Source organism: Vipera ursinii (genome assembly GCF_947247035.1).
Source record: "Vipera ursinii genome assembly, chromosome: 2".
NCBI lineage: Eukaryota > Metazoa > Chordata > Lepidosauria > Squamata > Viperidae > Vipera > Vipera ursinii.
This window is the reverse complement of record NC_139513.1, coordinates 252,497,629-252,510,491: the sequence shown is the minus strand read 5'-3', so window position 1 is coordinate 252,510,491 and position 12,863 is coordinate 252,497,629. Positions and strand designations below refer to the sequence as shown.

Below are 12,863 nucleotides of genomic sequence, written 5' to 3'. Positions count from 1 at the left end.
ATTTGACCAGAGTTGCTTTGTAATGGCTGGAGGAACTGCAGAGGAGGTCTTGCCGGGAGATTGTGGCCGTTTTGAAACGCCACGGCTTGAAACGCCCGATCAGCTGATTTTCGGGGCGGAAAGAGCCACGGCTTGAATCTGCTTGTATTTGTTTGAACTTAACCAGAAACGGCTCGTAATGGCTGGAGGAACTGCGGAGGGAGTGAATGCTCCAGCCTGGAATATTTGGAAAGGCTGGGGGAACCGGATGAACTGCAGCTTAAGCGACTGTTGCCGGAGGAGCCATGGCTTGAAACGCCCCAGTTTTGGGGCAGCGTTTGCTTGTTCCCTCCCTCCCTCCCTCCCTCCCCTTTCCCTCCTCTCTAAATCCTTCCTTCCTTCCTTCCTTCCTTCCTTCCTCCCTCCCTCCCTCCCTCCCTCCCCTTTCCCTCCTCTCTAAATCCTTCCTTCCTTCCTTCCTTCCTTCCTTCCTTCCTTCCTTCCTTCCTTCCTTCCCCAGCCCTAATCCGGAAAGTGGAAGGAAAGAAGAGTAAAGGCTGGGCGGAGGAGGAGGGGAAGTTTAAAAAGGGGGCAGCGTTCCCTTTAAAAAGCCGCCCGCCACGCCGCGCTCCCTCGCAGCACTCGCGGCGGCTGGCTTCTTGGCTCCCGGTCTCCCCCAGGCTTCCCGGCTGTGATTGGCGAGCGAGCCTCCCGAGCTCCGGCGGCCGTGACATCAGCAGAAGCGGAGCAAGCAAAAGCGAAGGGGGAAGGAAGTTCACCAGCAGCACCTCGAGCCCGCTCCGAGCGCTGGCAGACGCGGAGCCGAAAGAGAAGCAGCATCTCTGCGCCCCCGGGCTGCTGGGGTGAAGTTGCAGCCGCCGCACCAACCAGCCGAGGAGACTCTCGCTTCCCCCCACCCCCCACCCCCCACCCTCCCTACATCCCGAGCCTTCCAGATCTTCACCTGCCTACTCGCGAGCAGGCATGTTTTCCAGCCAATCCGGGCCTGGGAGCAGGGCGCCGGCGGCACGTCCACTTTCCCCGCACTCTCCGTTCAGACGGCGCCCTTTGAGCCTGGAGTGATGCGGACGTCGGAAAAGGGCGCCGGGCGAAAGCAGCGAAGCGGGATCGCCGCGTGCCCCCCACTCCTCCTCCTCCTCCTCTTCTTCTTCTTCCTCCTCCTGGTCGGCTTGACACCCCCATTTCGGCTGCTTCGCAAACTGCTTCCTCCACCCCACCCCACCCCACCTCACCCCTCCCCGCAAAAGTTGCCGGGGTCGACAGCGTTTTTTCTACCCGGAACAAGCAAACACGCAGGCAACCCTGCACTATTCAGCTCAGTGAAGTCACGCTTGAAACGGCTTGAAACGCCCGATCAGCTGATTTTCGGGGCGGAAAGCGTGCGGTGTTGTTGTGTTTTTTTTCCTCCCCCCGAAAGTGAACGGCAGCTTTCCGTACTAGTGTATTGGCATGTCAAGACACCAGCACAAAGACCAAGGTACAAGCAGCTCTCCTTCAGTCATTATTGAAACATTTGATCAGCCCAACTTCTTCTTCTTATTATTATTATTATTAAATCTGTTTTTTAACCAAGCGTGACTTCACTGAGCTGAATAGTGCAGGGTTGCCTGCGTGTTTGCTTGTTCCGGGTAGAAAAAACGCTGTCGACCCCGGCATCTTTTGCGGGGAGGGGTGAGGTGGGGTGGGGTGGGGTGGAGAAAGCAGTTTGCGAAGCAGCCGAAATGGGGGTATATAGAGGATGGGAGGTTCCCACCGAGAGAGCCAGCAGAGTTGTTGTCGAAGCGCGTCACACGCCTTTCCAACCACCAGAGAAGGGAGGAATAAGAAAGAAACACACACACACACACACACACACACCAGGAAATCGAGGAAGCTTGCGTAAGATCTGAAGGAGACACGATCGTGGGAAAGGCACCGAGCGTGCCGTGGAAAAAAAAGAAAGGGTGGACTTGGGCTCGGCTGGTTTCGCAACGGGAAATGGGAAATCCCCGCAAAAGATGCCGGGGTCGACAGCATTTTTTCTACCCGGAACAAGCAAACACGCAGGCAACCCTGCACTATTCAGCTCAGTGAAGTCACGCTTGGTTAAAAAACAGATTTAATAATAATAAGAAGAAGAAGAAGAAGTTGGGCTGATCAAATGTTTCAATAATGACTGAAGGAGAGCTGCTTGTACCTTGGTCTTTGTGCTGGTGTCTTGACATGCCAATACACTAGTACGGAAAGCTGCCGTTCACTTTCGGGGGGAGGAAAAAAAACACAACAACACCGCACGCTTTCCGCCCCGAAAATCAGCTGATCGGGCGTTTCAAGCCGTTTCAAGCGTGACTTCACTGAGCTGAATAGTGCAGGGTTGCCTGCGTGTTTGCTTGTTCCGGGTAGAAAAAACGCTGTCGACCCCGGCATCTTTTGCGGGGAGGGGTGAGGTGGGGTGGGGTGGGGTGGAGGAAGCAGTTTGCGAAGCAGCCGAAATGGGGGTGTCAAGCCGACCAGGAGGAGGAAGAAGAAGAAGAGGAGGAGGAGGAGGAGTGGGGGGCACGCGGCGATCCCGCTTCGCTGCTTTCGCCCGGCGCCCTTTTCCGACGTCCGCATCACTCCAGGCTCAAAGGGCGCCGTCTGAACGGAGAGTGCGGGGAAAGTGGACGTGCCGCCGGCGCCCTGCTCCCAGGCCCGGATTGGCTGGAAAACATGCCTGCTCGCGAGTAGGCAGGTGAAGATCTGGAAGGCTCGGGATGTAGGGAGGGTGGGGGGTGGGGGGTGGGGGGAAGCGAGAGTCTCCTCGGCTGGTTGGTGCGGCGGCTGCAACTTCACCCCAGCAGCCCGGGGGCGCAGAGATGCTGCTTCTCTTTCAGCTCCGCGTCTGCCAGCGCTCGGAGCGGGCTCGAGGTGCTGCTGGTGAACTTCCTTCCCCCTTCGCTTTTGCTTGCTCCGCTTCTGCTGATGTCACGGCCGCCGGAGCTCGGGAGGCTCGCTCGCCAATCACAGCCGGGAAGCCTGGGGGAGACCGGGAGCCAAGAAGCCAGCCGCCGCGAGTGCTGCGAGGGAGCGCGGCATGGCGGGCGGCTTTTTAAAGGGAACGCCGCCCCCTTTTTAAACTTCCCCTCCTCCTCCGCCCAGCCTTTACTCTTCTTTCCTTCCACTTTCCGGATTAGGGCTGGGGAAGGAAGGAAGGAAGGAAGGAAGGAAGGAAGGAAGGAAGGAAGGAAGGAAGGAAGGATTTAGAGAGGAGGGAAAGGGGAGGGAGGGAGGGAGGGAGGGAGGGAGGAAGGAAGGAAGGAAGGAAGGAAGGAAGGAAGGATTTAGAGAGGAGGGAAAGGGGAGGGAGGGAGGGAGGGAGGGAACAAGCAAACGCTGCCCCAAAACTGGGGCGTTTCAAGCCATGGCTCCTCCGGCAACAGTCGCTTAAGCTGCAGTTCATCCGGTTCCCCCAGCCTTTCCAAATATTCCAGGCTGGAGCATTCACTCCCTCCGCAGTTCCTCCAGCCATTACGAGCCGTTTCTGGTTAAGTTCAAACAAATACAAGCAGATTCAAGCCGTGGCTCTTTCCGCCCCGAAAATCAGCTGATCGGGCGTTTCAAGCCGTGGCGTTTCAAAATGGCCACAATCTCCCGGCAAGACCTCCTCTGCAGTTCCTCCAGCCATTACAAAGCAACTCTGGTCAAATTCAGGCCGTTTCGGTCTAATTCAGGCAGATGCAAACAGATTCAAGCCGCGGCTCTTCCACCCGAAAATCAGCTGATCGGGCGTTTCAAGACGCGGCGTTTCAAAACGGCTACAATCTCCCGGCCAGACCTCCAGCTGCCTCACCTGACAATCGGGGAGGGGAGGGGAGGGGGGAGGAAGGAGGAAGAAACCAGCGCACCCTTCGCCTTTTTATTGTCGCAATCGAAGAGACAGGAGAATGCGGGGTGGGGAGGGGAGAGAGAGAGAGAGAGAGAGTAGAAATCCCTATTTTCGGAGCCGAGAAGAGAAGCGCGGCTACAGCAGTCGCTAGAGTTCCCCCCAAGGGGGCGGAGAAAGAAGAACTCTCGGAGCGTTTCTTTCGTAAATACGCGCGCAGGCACACACTCGCCCAGCCACGCGCTTCGCCCAGCTTCTCGCGGGGAGTTTGCAAGCCCTTCGTTTCTCTTCAGGGCCGTCAGAAGGGCGAGCAAGTCTCTGCCCTGCCCTGCCCTGCCGTGGGGGTGGAGAGCCAAGCGCGCTTGACGTTCCTGGAAACGAGAAGGGCCTGCGGAGACTGACAACAACCCGAGTGCCCAAGCGGGTCTTCTCAGCATCAGGCAAAGTAGCTCACATGCAAAACAAGCCCGGCAGAGGAGCCGGAGCAGCTCCGCTGCTGGGGGCGCGTCTCGGCTGGGCCTTGCAGGATCTGGGCCGGGCGCCTCTGCTCGCCGCTCCGGCTCCTCTGCCGGGCTTGTTTCGCGTGCGAGCTACTTTGCCGGCCGCTGCTGAGGGAAGATCTCTGGAGAGGAGCATAAGGTGAGCTGCTGCATTTCCCAGCCTCGGCTTATACTCGAGTCACCAACTTTTTCCATTTTTGGGGGGTAAAATTAGGGGTCTCGGCTTATATTCGAGTCGGCTTATATTCAAGTATATACGGTAACTGCTTTGTGGATATGCATCTGATTTTCCTAAAATACAATATTCCCTAAATTTTAAACTTTTCCAAAAATGTTTCAATAACTGACTGAAATTTATTATTATTTAATAGAGTTAAGCAAAATGCTTTGTGAGAAAAAAATGCAACCTCACAACCTCATTTGCCATTCCAGTCTCTGTTCCAAGTCAAAATCGTACATTTCAGGGTTGGGCCAACATTTGTACAGTAATGTTTTCACTATAAAAAATTTTGTACACTTCTGTTGTTTAATGTTTGTAATCTTATGTAGGCCTCCACCATTTGAGTTAAACTTACTTGTTTTGGTTGTCAGCAAGAATCTCCGAACATCATTACATTTATTGGTAATATATGTCAATGGGATGTGCCACAGACTCCTAAAAAACAAAATCAACACTGTGATTTTTGATACAGGATGAATTGTTTTGAAACAGATAAAATGAATGCATTTTTTAAAAAACTAAGGTGCATCACTTTGCAGGATAAAGTATATAAACATTAACTTGGGGAGCAGTGTGGTATAACAAGGACACATTTATGAAGCTGAAAATAAGGTTGTGTACCTAAAAAGAATTTAAATGGTTGACTCAACCTTCCTCCCATGTTAATGGCAATTATTACTGTTTTAACAATTATCTGCTGTTTACTCTGGAAAAAATTGAACGAGTAGTTTTCTGTAAGAAAGGGATATATGCATAAATTTGTCTGCTTAGCATCCTAAGAATTAAAACCATCAAGCAGGTTCCTGGAGAGAAAGCAGATTCATCAAGTAGATTCCTAGAGAGGAAGCAGGGAGAATTTAACACAGCATCAGCCAGACTTTTGCAAAAGGTAACCCCTCCAATTGTTTTTTTGCTGAGAGACAAGGCTCTTTCGCAAACTTGTTTCAGCAATTCCTGTCATTCTTAAGCAACTGCATGCTTGGATTTCAGCAGGTGCCAGAGCAGAGGGGCAGCAGTAATGTAAGCTGAGTGGACTGTCTCTGGCAAGTGGGAAGACCCAGGGTGGGCCATGCATGAGTATCTCTCCAGTCTGGGGGTGAAAATCCTGCAAGCAGGGAGGACTTTCAGTGTCAGAGTGAAGCTTCACAGGTCCTCCCTTACCTTGCAGAGGCATCCATGTTGGATGGATAAGGCATGTTGCCTTATCCTGAATTCCATCTACTTAATGGCACATGAGATCGCTTCACAACTGCAAGTGGGAGCGTCAGAATTGCAGTCGTTGAGCAAAGCAGTCAAATGGTATCTTACTTAATGACTGCTTTGCTCAACAAACCAAATTCCAGTGTCAACTGTGGTGCTAAGTATCCATATCATAAGGTAGAATCAGGAGAAAATATAATCATAAAGTTGCATTTGTTCATCATTACCCAGCTGATGACAAAGTAGCTTTTTTTGAATAATGTTCTTGTTGTAGATGGATATTTTTTCCTTTAATAGTAACGGTCACTAGAGGAAATCCTTTCTGGAGTGTCCAAGTATTCATCACTGCCTGTACATCTTGAAGCACAGCTTTGGTCCAGTGCTACATAAAAATTACAAAAATATTAACAAAAATATAGGCATGTGCATTGATAAAGTAGTAGTCATAGAAATTAAAAAATTCAAGTGTGCCGTTTTTTAATAATTTTCAAAATCAACAATGTAATGTCCTCAGCTGTGATATTCTTTTCAGCATAAGAAAGCAATGCTTTAAGGATAGTTTCTTAAGGTTTCTTTTAACAATCAAGTAATACCCCTAATAAGTTGCAAATTCTTCATTTTTATTTCCAATTATCTATGTACCAGAGGAACAAGACCTCTTTTGATTTATTTTCTGTAGCTATGCAGTTCTAAACAATATCCAACTCAGTTGATATAAGAAATTATTTGCTATATTTTCTTCCCCTTCCACATCAGCAAAGTAATGAAGCTTGGTAATTTATATTTTAATCGGCTGTAATTTTCCAAACAAGATGATGAAATTTTAAAAATTCAATTTAAACAATACTTTATTTAAATTATGGTTTGAGAACAAAACCAGGGCATTCTTTTTTTTTAAACTCAACATGTGGTCATTAAAGAAATCTTAAGGTTCACCATATTTCTTTCATTGGAAATTTTTAATTTATATTAGAAAAAAACTAGAACAATAAGTAACTGAAAAAAATCATAACTATTAGGGGACCTATAGCATTTGTTATGTTTTGCCTACATGCTAAATAATTATTTGTGAAAGCAACCTGATAAAACTACAAGCTTTTTGAGAGAAAAGCTTGTCATTAATACAATCCAAAACAAATATCTGTGATTTTTTGAAATATTTCAGAACATTTCATCTAAAATATCTTAATTCAAAGATTGGTGGTGCTTCACTTAGGCATTAGTTTTTGTCAAAATGACTGCATAATAGCAATCAATTTTATTGATTTAAAATTTTGGTTTCAAAATATCAAGTTATTGTACAATGCACTTTTTTAGTGTTATTGTAAACAATTTAAATCCATGTTTGAACTTGAAAGCTTCTGTTTTGAGTTGGAAACTATTCTGACCTCAAAACAGTCACTTTGAGTTCAGACTTTTTCAGAATGGTTGGAACAGTACTCAAAAGATCCAGTAGATAATATTTAAACAATTTATTTCAATTGCATACCTTACAAATGAAAAGATTGTATCACAACTTCATGACATAATATGGATAGCCACCCAGATTTGCTGGTCAATGAGATAGGCAGCATATATATTAAATAAAGGAAGGAAGGAAGGAAGGAAGGAAGGAAGGAAGGAAGGAAGGAAGGAAGGAAGGAAGGAAGGAAGAAAGTAGGGAGGGATGGAGAAAGAAAAAGAGAGAAAAAGAAAGAAAAAGAAAATGAAAGAAAAGATAAAAATTTATCTCACTGAGTTTAAGACTTTCTCCTTGTTTCTGATACAAACTCCATTTTGTATGGGACTTCCATCAGCATATGGACAAACCTAACCAATAAACAGTTATTAAAGATATCACAAGATGAACATCAATGCTGCTCAAGAACATTTTGAAATTAGATATTTTGAAAGAAGAAATACTTCTCAAATACTTGCATCTGATAAGCTGTCCCACAGATCTTTGTTTTTTGTGTTCTGATAACTGAATCGCAACAAATATTTTGCAAGACCAGCTTGAAAAACTTCTGGGCTGAGATAGTCCTGTAGCATATTGAGAATACAAGCACCCTGTAAAGAGAATGAAATAATATGGAATACATCTTTTTTTTCATGTTTAGGGATTTGGACTAATATATGTCCATATAAAAGGGACGCGGTGGCTCAGTGGGTTAGAACGCTGAGCTTGTCGATCAGGTCGGCAGTTTGGCGGGTCAAATCCCAAGTGCCGCGTAACAGAGTGAGTGCCTGTTACTCATCCCAGCTTCTGCCAACCTAGCAGTTTGAAAGCACATAAAAATGCAAGTAGAAAAATAGGGACCACCACGGTGGGAAGGTAACAGTGTTCCATGCGACTTTGGCATCTAGTCATGCTGGCCACGACCACAGAGACGTCCTCAGACAAGCGCTGGCTCTTTGGCTTTGAAACGGAGATGAGCACCGGCCCCTGGAGTTGGAAACGACTAGCACGCATGTGCGGGGGAACCTTTACCTATATGTCCATATAATCACTGATTATGGTACTAAATTCTATTTTTTATCTCTGCAGATTGAAATTAATGACCCTAAAAATGTTTCTGACATAGAAACATTGATTTCTGGTTTTAATGACTAGAAAGAAATGGATAATGGATAATAAAAACAAGAGAGGGTGAGGTTTATTTATAATCACAAAGTGAGAATTTTGTAAATGTATTTTATATTATATACAGAGGAATTCTGAACCTTCTTTTTTCTGTTTTTTCCATTCAAATCTTTCAGCGCTTTTTCTTTTTCTTTACTGTTTCTGCACTTTATTAGTTTGCATTAGTTTTTGTGTTTATATCTGAAATTCACTTTCAGATATAAACGCAGTATCCAGATTTATTAAACTTGGCCAAAATTTCTTACTTTACCTTATCATAGGAAACTTCATCAAACATTTCTAGAATCTGAGCTGGATCTTCAACAGGAGTCGATATAGGATGTGAAGAATTTAAAGCATCTACCTCCATGGCATTAAAATACTTGTTTAAAAAATGATCTTCCTAAACAAAAGAAAAAGAAGCCAAAAGTAGTCGTCTGAAATTTTGGAGTTTATTTTTAAATGACACATAGAGATGAACTTACATTTAATTATTTATACAGAATTAATACTTTATTGCTTCATTTATGACTACAAGCTGCTTTATACATATTTTGAGTAACATTACTTTTGGTAAGAGTGGAGAATTAAAATATGTAAGTGGTCAAAGTGAAATTAAACTTTAATTCCCCCCCAAATTGGCCTCCAAATCTAAACTGTGGTTAATTTCACCAAAAATTAATTATGTAAAATAATTACTAAATCTATTTATAAAATACTTTTGCTGATAAAATGATTATCTTTAATATTACTGGGATTAAATCTCATTATTCCAATTCCAGCATTGAATTAAATATTGATAGGCTAATATTTCATCCAATGGATGAAGCGAATTCTAGTCCAAAAAAATCTTATGCCATAATAAATTAGTATTTAAGATGTTTCGTATTATTTGTCTGAAAATATTGGTCTCAGCAGAAAAAAGATAATTTGTTTTCTTTATGGGCTGAGAACAAATGGAATGTTGGCAGACTCCAATCAAACACCCCACTTCCCAAAAGACAAAAAGGGACAACGGGAAATAGTAGGAAATAACTCCCTTAAGTCTTAAGTAACTTAGAAAGTAATAGCATTAGTATTATGGGAAAATGTATACAATTCACTATTTTTTTTTCTTTTAATAACCCTATAATCCCTTCATCAGGGTGAAGTCAGGGTGACAGATCAGAGCTTGAGCATTTACTGGATGGATGCCCTTCCTGATGCTTAAGCAGTTTCACAACAGACAATTACTCATTGTGCCCAGAGAGAAAAATATCTTCCACTACCTAGGATTGAACTCACAGCTTCCAAATTATGAGCAAGAAGTTCACTTCTAGGCATATCATGCCGCTAACACAATTTACTGTATAATTATTTTCATTAATTATAAAGTTTCATGCTGTGCTACACAATCATGCCTACAGTCTAAAAACATTGCTGAGGCTGCCTTAGTGCAAATCTACAAGGGGAAGAAGGTGTCTGTTTCCAGTCCTGGTATTTTCTTGGCTTATTATTAAAAATGGGAAGAACCCCCCCCCCCGGTCCAATACTTACAACTTTCAGTTCTGGATGGGTCTTTCTTACTGACACAAATTCCATAAACTTGGCAAAACCTTCATTAAGCCAAAGATCATTCCACCATTCCATTGTAACCAAATTTCCAAACCACTATAAAACAGAACATGTAGCAAGATTGAGAACAATTCATAAGACGCTAATCAACTTGAAAGTGTCCATTTTATAAAGAGGGAACAAAGTAAAGGTATAGGTTGGCACTGCTCTGTACCTACTCAACAGTCTCTTGTTTATGAACAAAAAAGAACTGTTTTGTGTGGCAACAGCTAGTGCCTTTCATGAGAAGACCACCTAATGTTTATGAAAACTGAGCATTCACAACAACTCCAGTATAAATACCAGTAGCAAATTTAGCATTATGACCCTTTAGACTGATTATTTGGCATTGACTGGGTAGTAGTTCTTAAGACAAACTGAGTTTCTGCAGGAATGTACTTAGAAAAACCAACACTCTTACTGAATTTCTATAGGATGGACAGTCCAACTATCTCACACAAAACAAGTGACTTTGGATGGCTTACAACAAAGCTTATGTGGTATTGCTAAAACTATATGCAGCACATTCACTGGTGAATGCAAAGTAGGTACTCACACTCTCTGTAAAGCTTCAGTGAAGAAACTATAGACCAGAAGATATCCTTTCTAAACTATATACAGAAAACATACTGTAAATTCTGTTAGCTTTATGAGGGGAAAAAATCTTATATGCTGGCTTGAGTCATTTATATAAATGTCACAACGCAACAATCAACTGATGTTACTTTTCTGATTTCACAGGGAATTGTTCTCCAGATAATTAAAATATAACCTGCAATTTCATACATGAAAAACAGGCCAAAATTTACCTGATGAGCAAGTTCATGGGCTACCGTCATAGTAATTACAAGTTTCTTTGATACTGAGGATTTTTCAGAATCATATAACAAAGCAGATTCCCTGTACGTGGTCAATCCCCAATTTTCCATTGCACCAGACTGAAAATCTGGAATAGCTGCTAGATCTGTAATGAAATGTTATTTTCTTAAAATCTGTTTACACCCTATCATACACCTGGAAAAAAGTACATGCATGTGCACACACAGACAACTAATATAAGTTCAAATATTTAGTGATATGGTAATTTTTCAAAAGTAACCATAAATCTTTTTGGCCTTTAAAAAAACATTCTTCGGGAGATTTTTTTTTAAAAAAACATTAACATTTGCATTACTCTGTGTAATGTACACTGAAAAAGAACATGCAATTAAAAATGATTCAATGAAAAAAGATGATAGCAGCATCTAGATACAAGTAATGCTTGAGACTACATATGAAATGTTCCCACAAAAGACTGTTTACATGTATGAATTTTATCTAGAACTCTTTTTTTGGGTGATTTTTCGGACAGAACTTCATATTAAACTCAATAACACTCAATAGGACTGTAATTCTATTTTTCAGTGAGTTGGTTTATATCTTAGCAACATTATCAGTAATAAAAAGATTAAAAAAACGACTGTCCAACTTTCTAGTAGGAAACTTAACACAAATTGGAAGGAACTTTGAATTGAATAAGAATTTATTTTGTATATATATATATAAAACACATCTTTTTAAAAAATCTAACTCTAAACGATTTTTTTAAATATTAAAAAATGACTTTAAATTAAGAGAATTAATCTGGCTGGTTAATATACTTTTCAGCTCTTAACTGTATCTCAGAATAATACATACCTTGTTTTGGCAAAGGATATGCAATGCCAAAATATCCCTCGAAGAAGTCTAAAAGTTTCACTGCTGCGTCCAAAGCATATTCTGCTTGTTTGATTTTGTGTGGCACAGTGTATACTGAAACCTAAAAAACACAAGCATGAATGGATTTTGACGCATCAACATAGGTTTCTCATAACGTAGTCCCAAGTATCACAATCAGCACCCGGAATTGTATTGGGCAGATCAAGATATAGTTTTGTTGTATTTGCTTCCAAATCTGTCTTGTTTAGGATGGGAACAAGCCAAAGCTTCTATGTTTCTTGTCATGCTAAACAATAGAATATTTGTTCAGTTACTCAGCAGAAGCCTAAACAACCAAGAACAGTTCTGAATATGTAGAATTACTTTACTACTCTATAAACAAATATTTTTTTTTTAAAAAAATCCTATGTTCAACAGTGTGAAATCAACTGTGCAAGTCTAAGCATTTAATTATTATATTCAATCAATAGACTTGGGAATTTCTGAAAAATTAGTTAAAATTAGACTGTTCTCATTTTCAGAACTCATTTTATAACTGCAATCTTGTGCTTGAATCTGTATAAATGTTTATACAGATAAAATCAGCTGATGCTAAATGATTACCTTAATTCCACGTAATGTCCTCTTGGTAACTGATTTAAAGTCTGAAATAATGAAGGCTACTAAGTAAGTGCTCATCTTTACACTGATGTCAAACTGGTCCTCAATAAGCCATTCATTAATGTTTACTGATTTCACCTAAAATTTAAAAAAATACAATTACATTTTGCTTGTAGTTGACAACTTTAAGACTGTTTGGAATTAAGTCTTTTATATTTCTGTTCAAACTCTCTCACTGCACAAAGATTACAAAAACGCTGTGTTAATGTTACAAAACCTTTTGCAGCAAAGGCTATACTTGCCTTTTTGAAGGGTCACTAAAATATAAATGTATGCCTATGCAATTCATTAACAGTTATGGATTAGCATGTTGTACAGTGCAGTTTGATCCAAATCTACCCATAAGATAGTCTCATTAAGTTTAACTGGACATCTTTCAAGGAAAAAAATAAAGTATTGCAGCTCACAATAGCAAAGAATACCACTTTTGAGGATATAAGTAATCTGGATTTCAAGTTTTTCTTACTTTTTAAAATATATTAACAATGAATTTTCTATTTTGATTTCATGTGAACATTCTTTGCATAATATATGCACTAATTGTGTATA

The 12,863-nt window shown here is 42.1% G+C and overlaps 1 protein-coding gene across 2 annotated transcripts in view; it reads right to left on the bottom strand.

Annotated features, from left to right (window-relative positions):
* Positions 1 to 12,863, bottom strand: part of ERAP1 (endoplasmic reticulum aminopeptidase 1) — a 44,061-nt gene that overhangs the window by 25,009 nt on the left and 6,189 nt on the right. For both annotated transcript variants that reach the window (XM_083354553.1, XM_083354554.1), the window contains exons 4-12: positions 12,258 to 12,392; positions 11,634 to 11,754; positions 10,766 to 10,920; positions 9,900 to 10,013; positions 8,635 to 8,766; positions 7,679 to 7,810; positions 7,496 to 7,570; positions 5,989 to 6,143; positions 4,917 to 4,996 (exon numbers count right to left, since the gene is read on the bottom strand). In XM_083354553.1, coding sequence (XP_083210679.1) covers positions 4,917 to 4,996; positions 5,989 to 6,143; positions 7,496 to 7,570; positions 7,679 to 7,810; positions 8,635 to 8,766; positions 9,900 to 10,013; positions 10,766 to 10,920; positions 11,634 to 11,754; positions 12,258 to 12,392 — 1,099 coding nt within the window. The remainder of the gene's footprint in view (positions 1 to 4,916; positions 4,997 to 5,988; positions 6,144 to 7,495; positions 7,571 to 7,678; positions 7,811 to 8,634; positions 8,767 to 9,899; positions 10,014 to 10,765; positions 10,921 to 11,633; positions 11,755 to 12,257; positions 12,393 to 12,863) is intronic.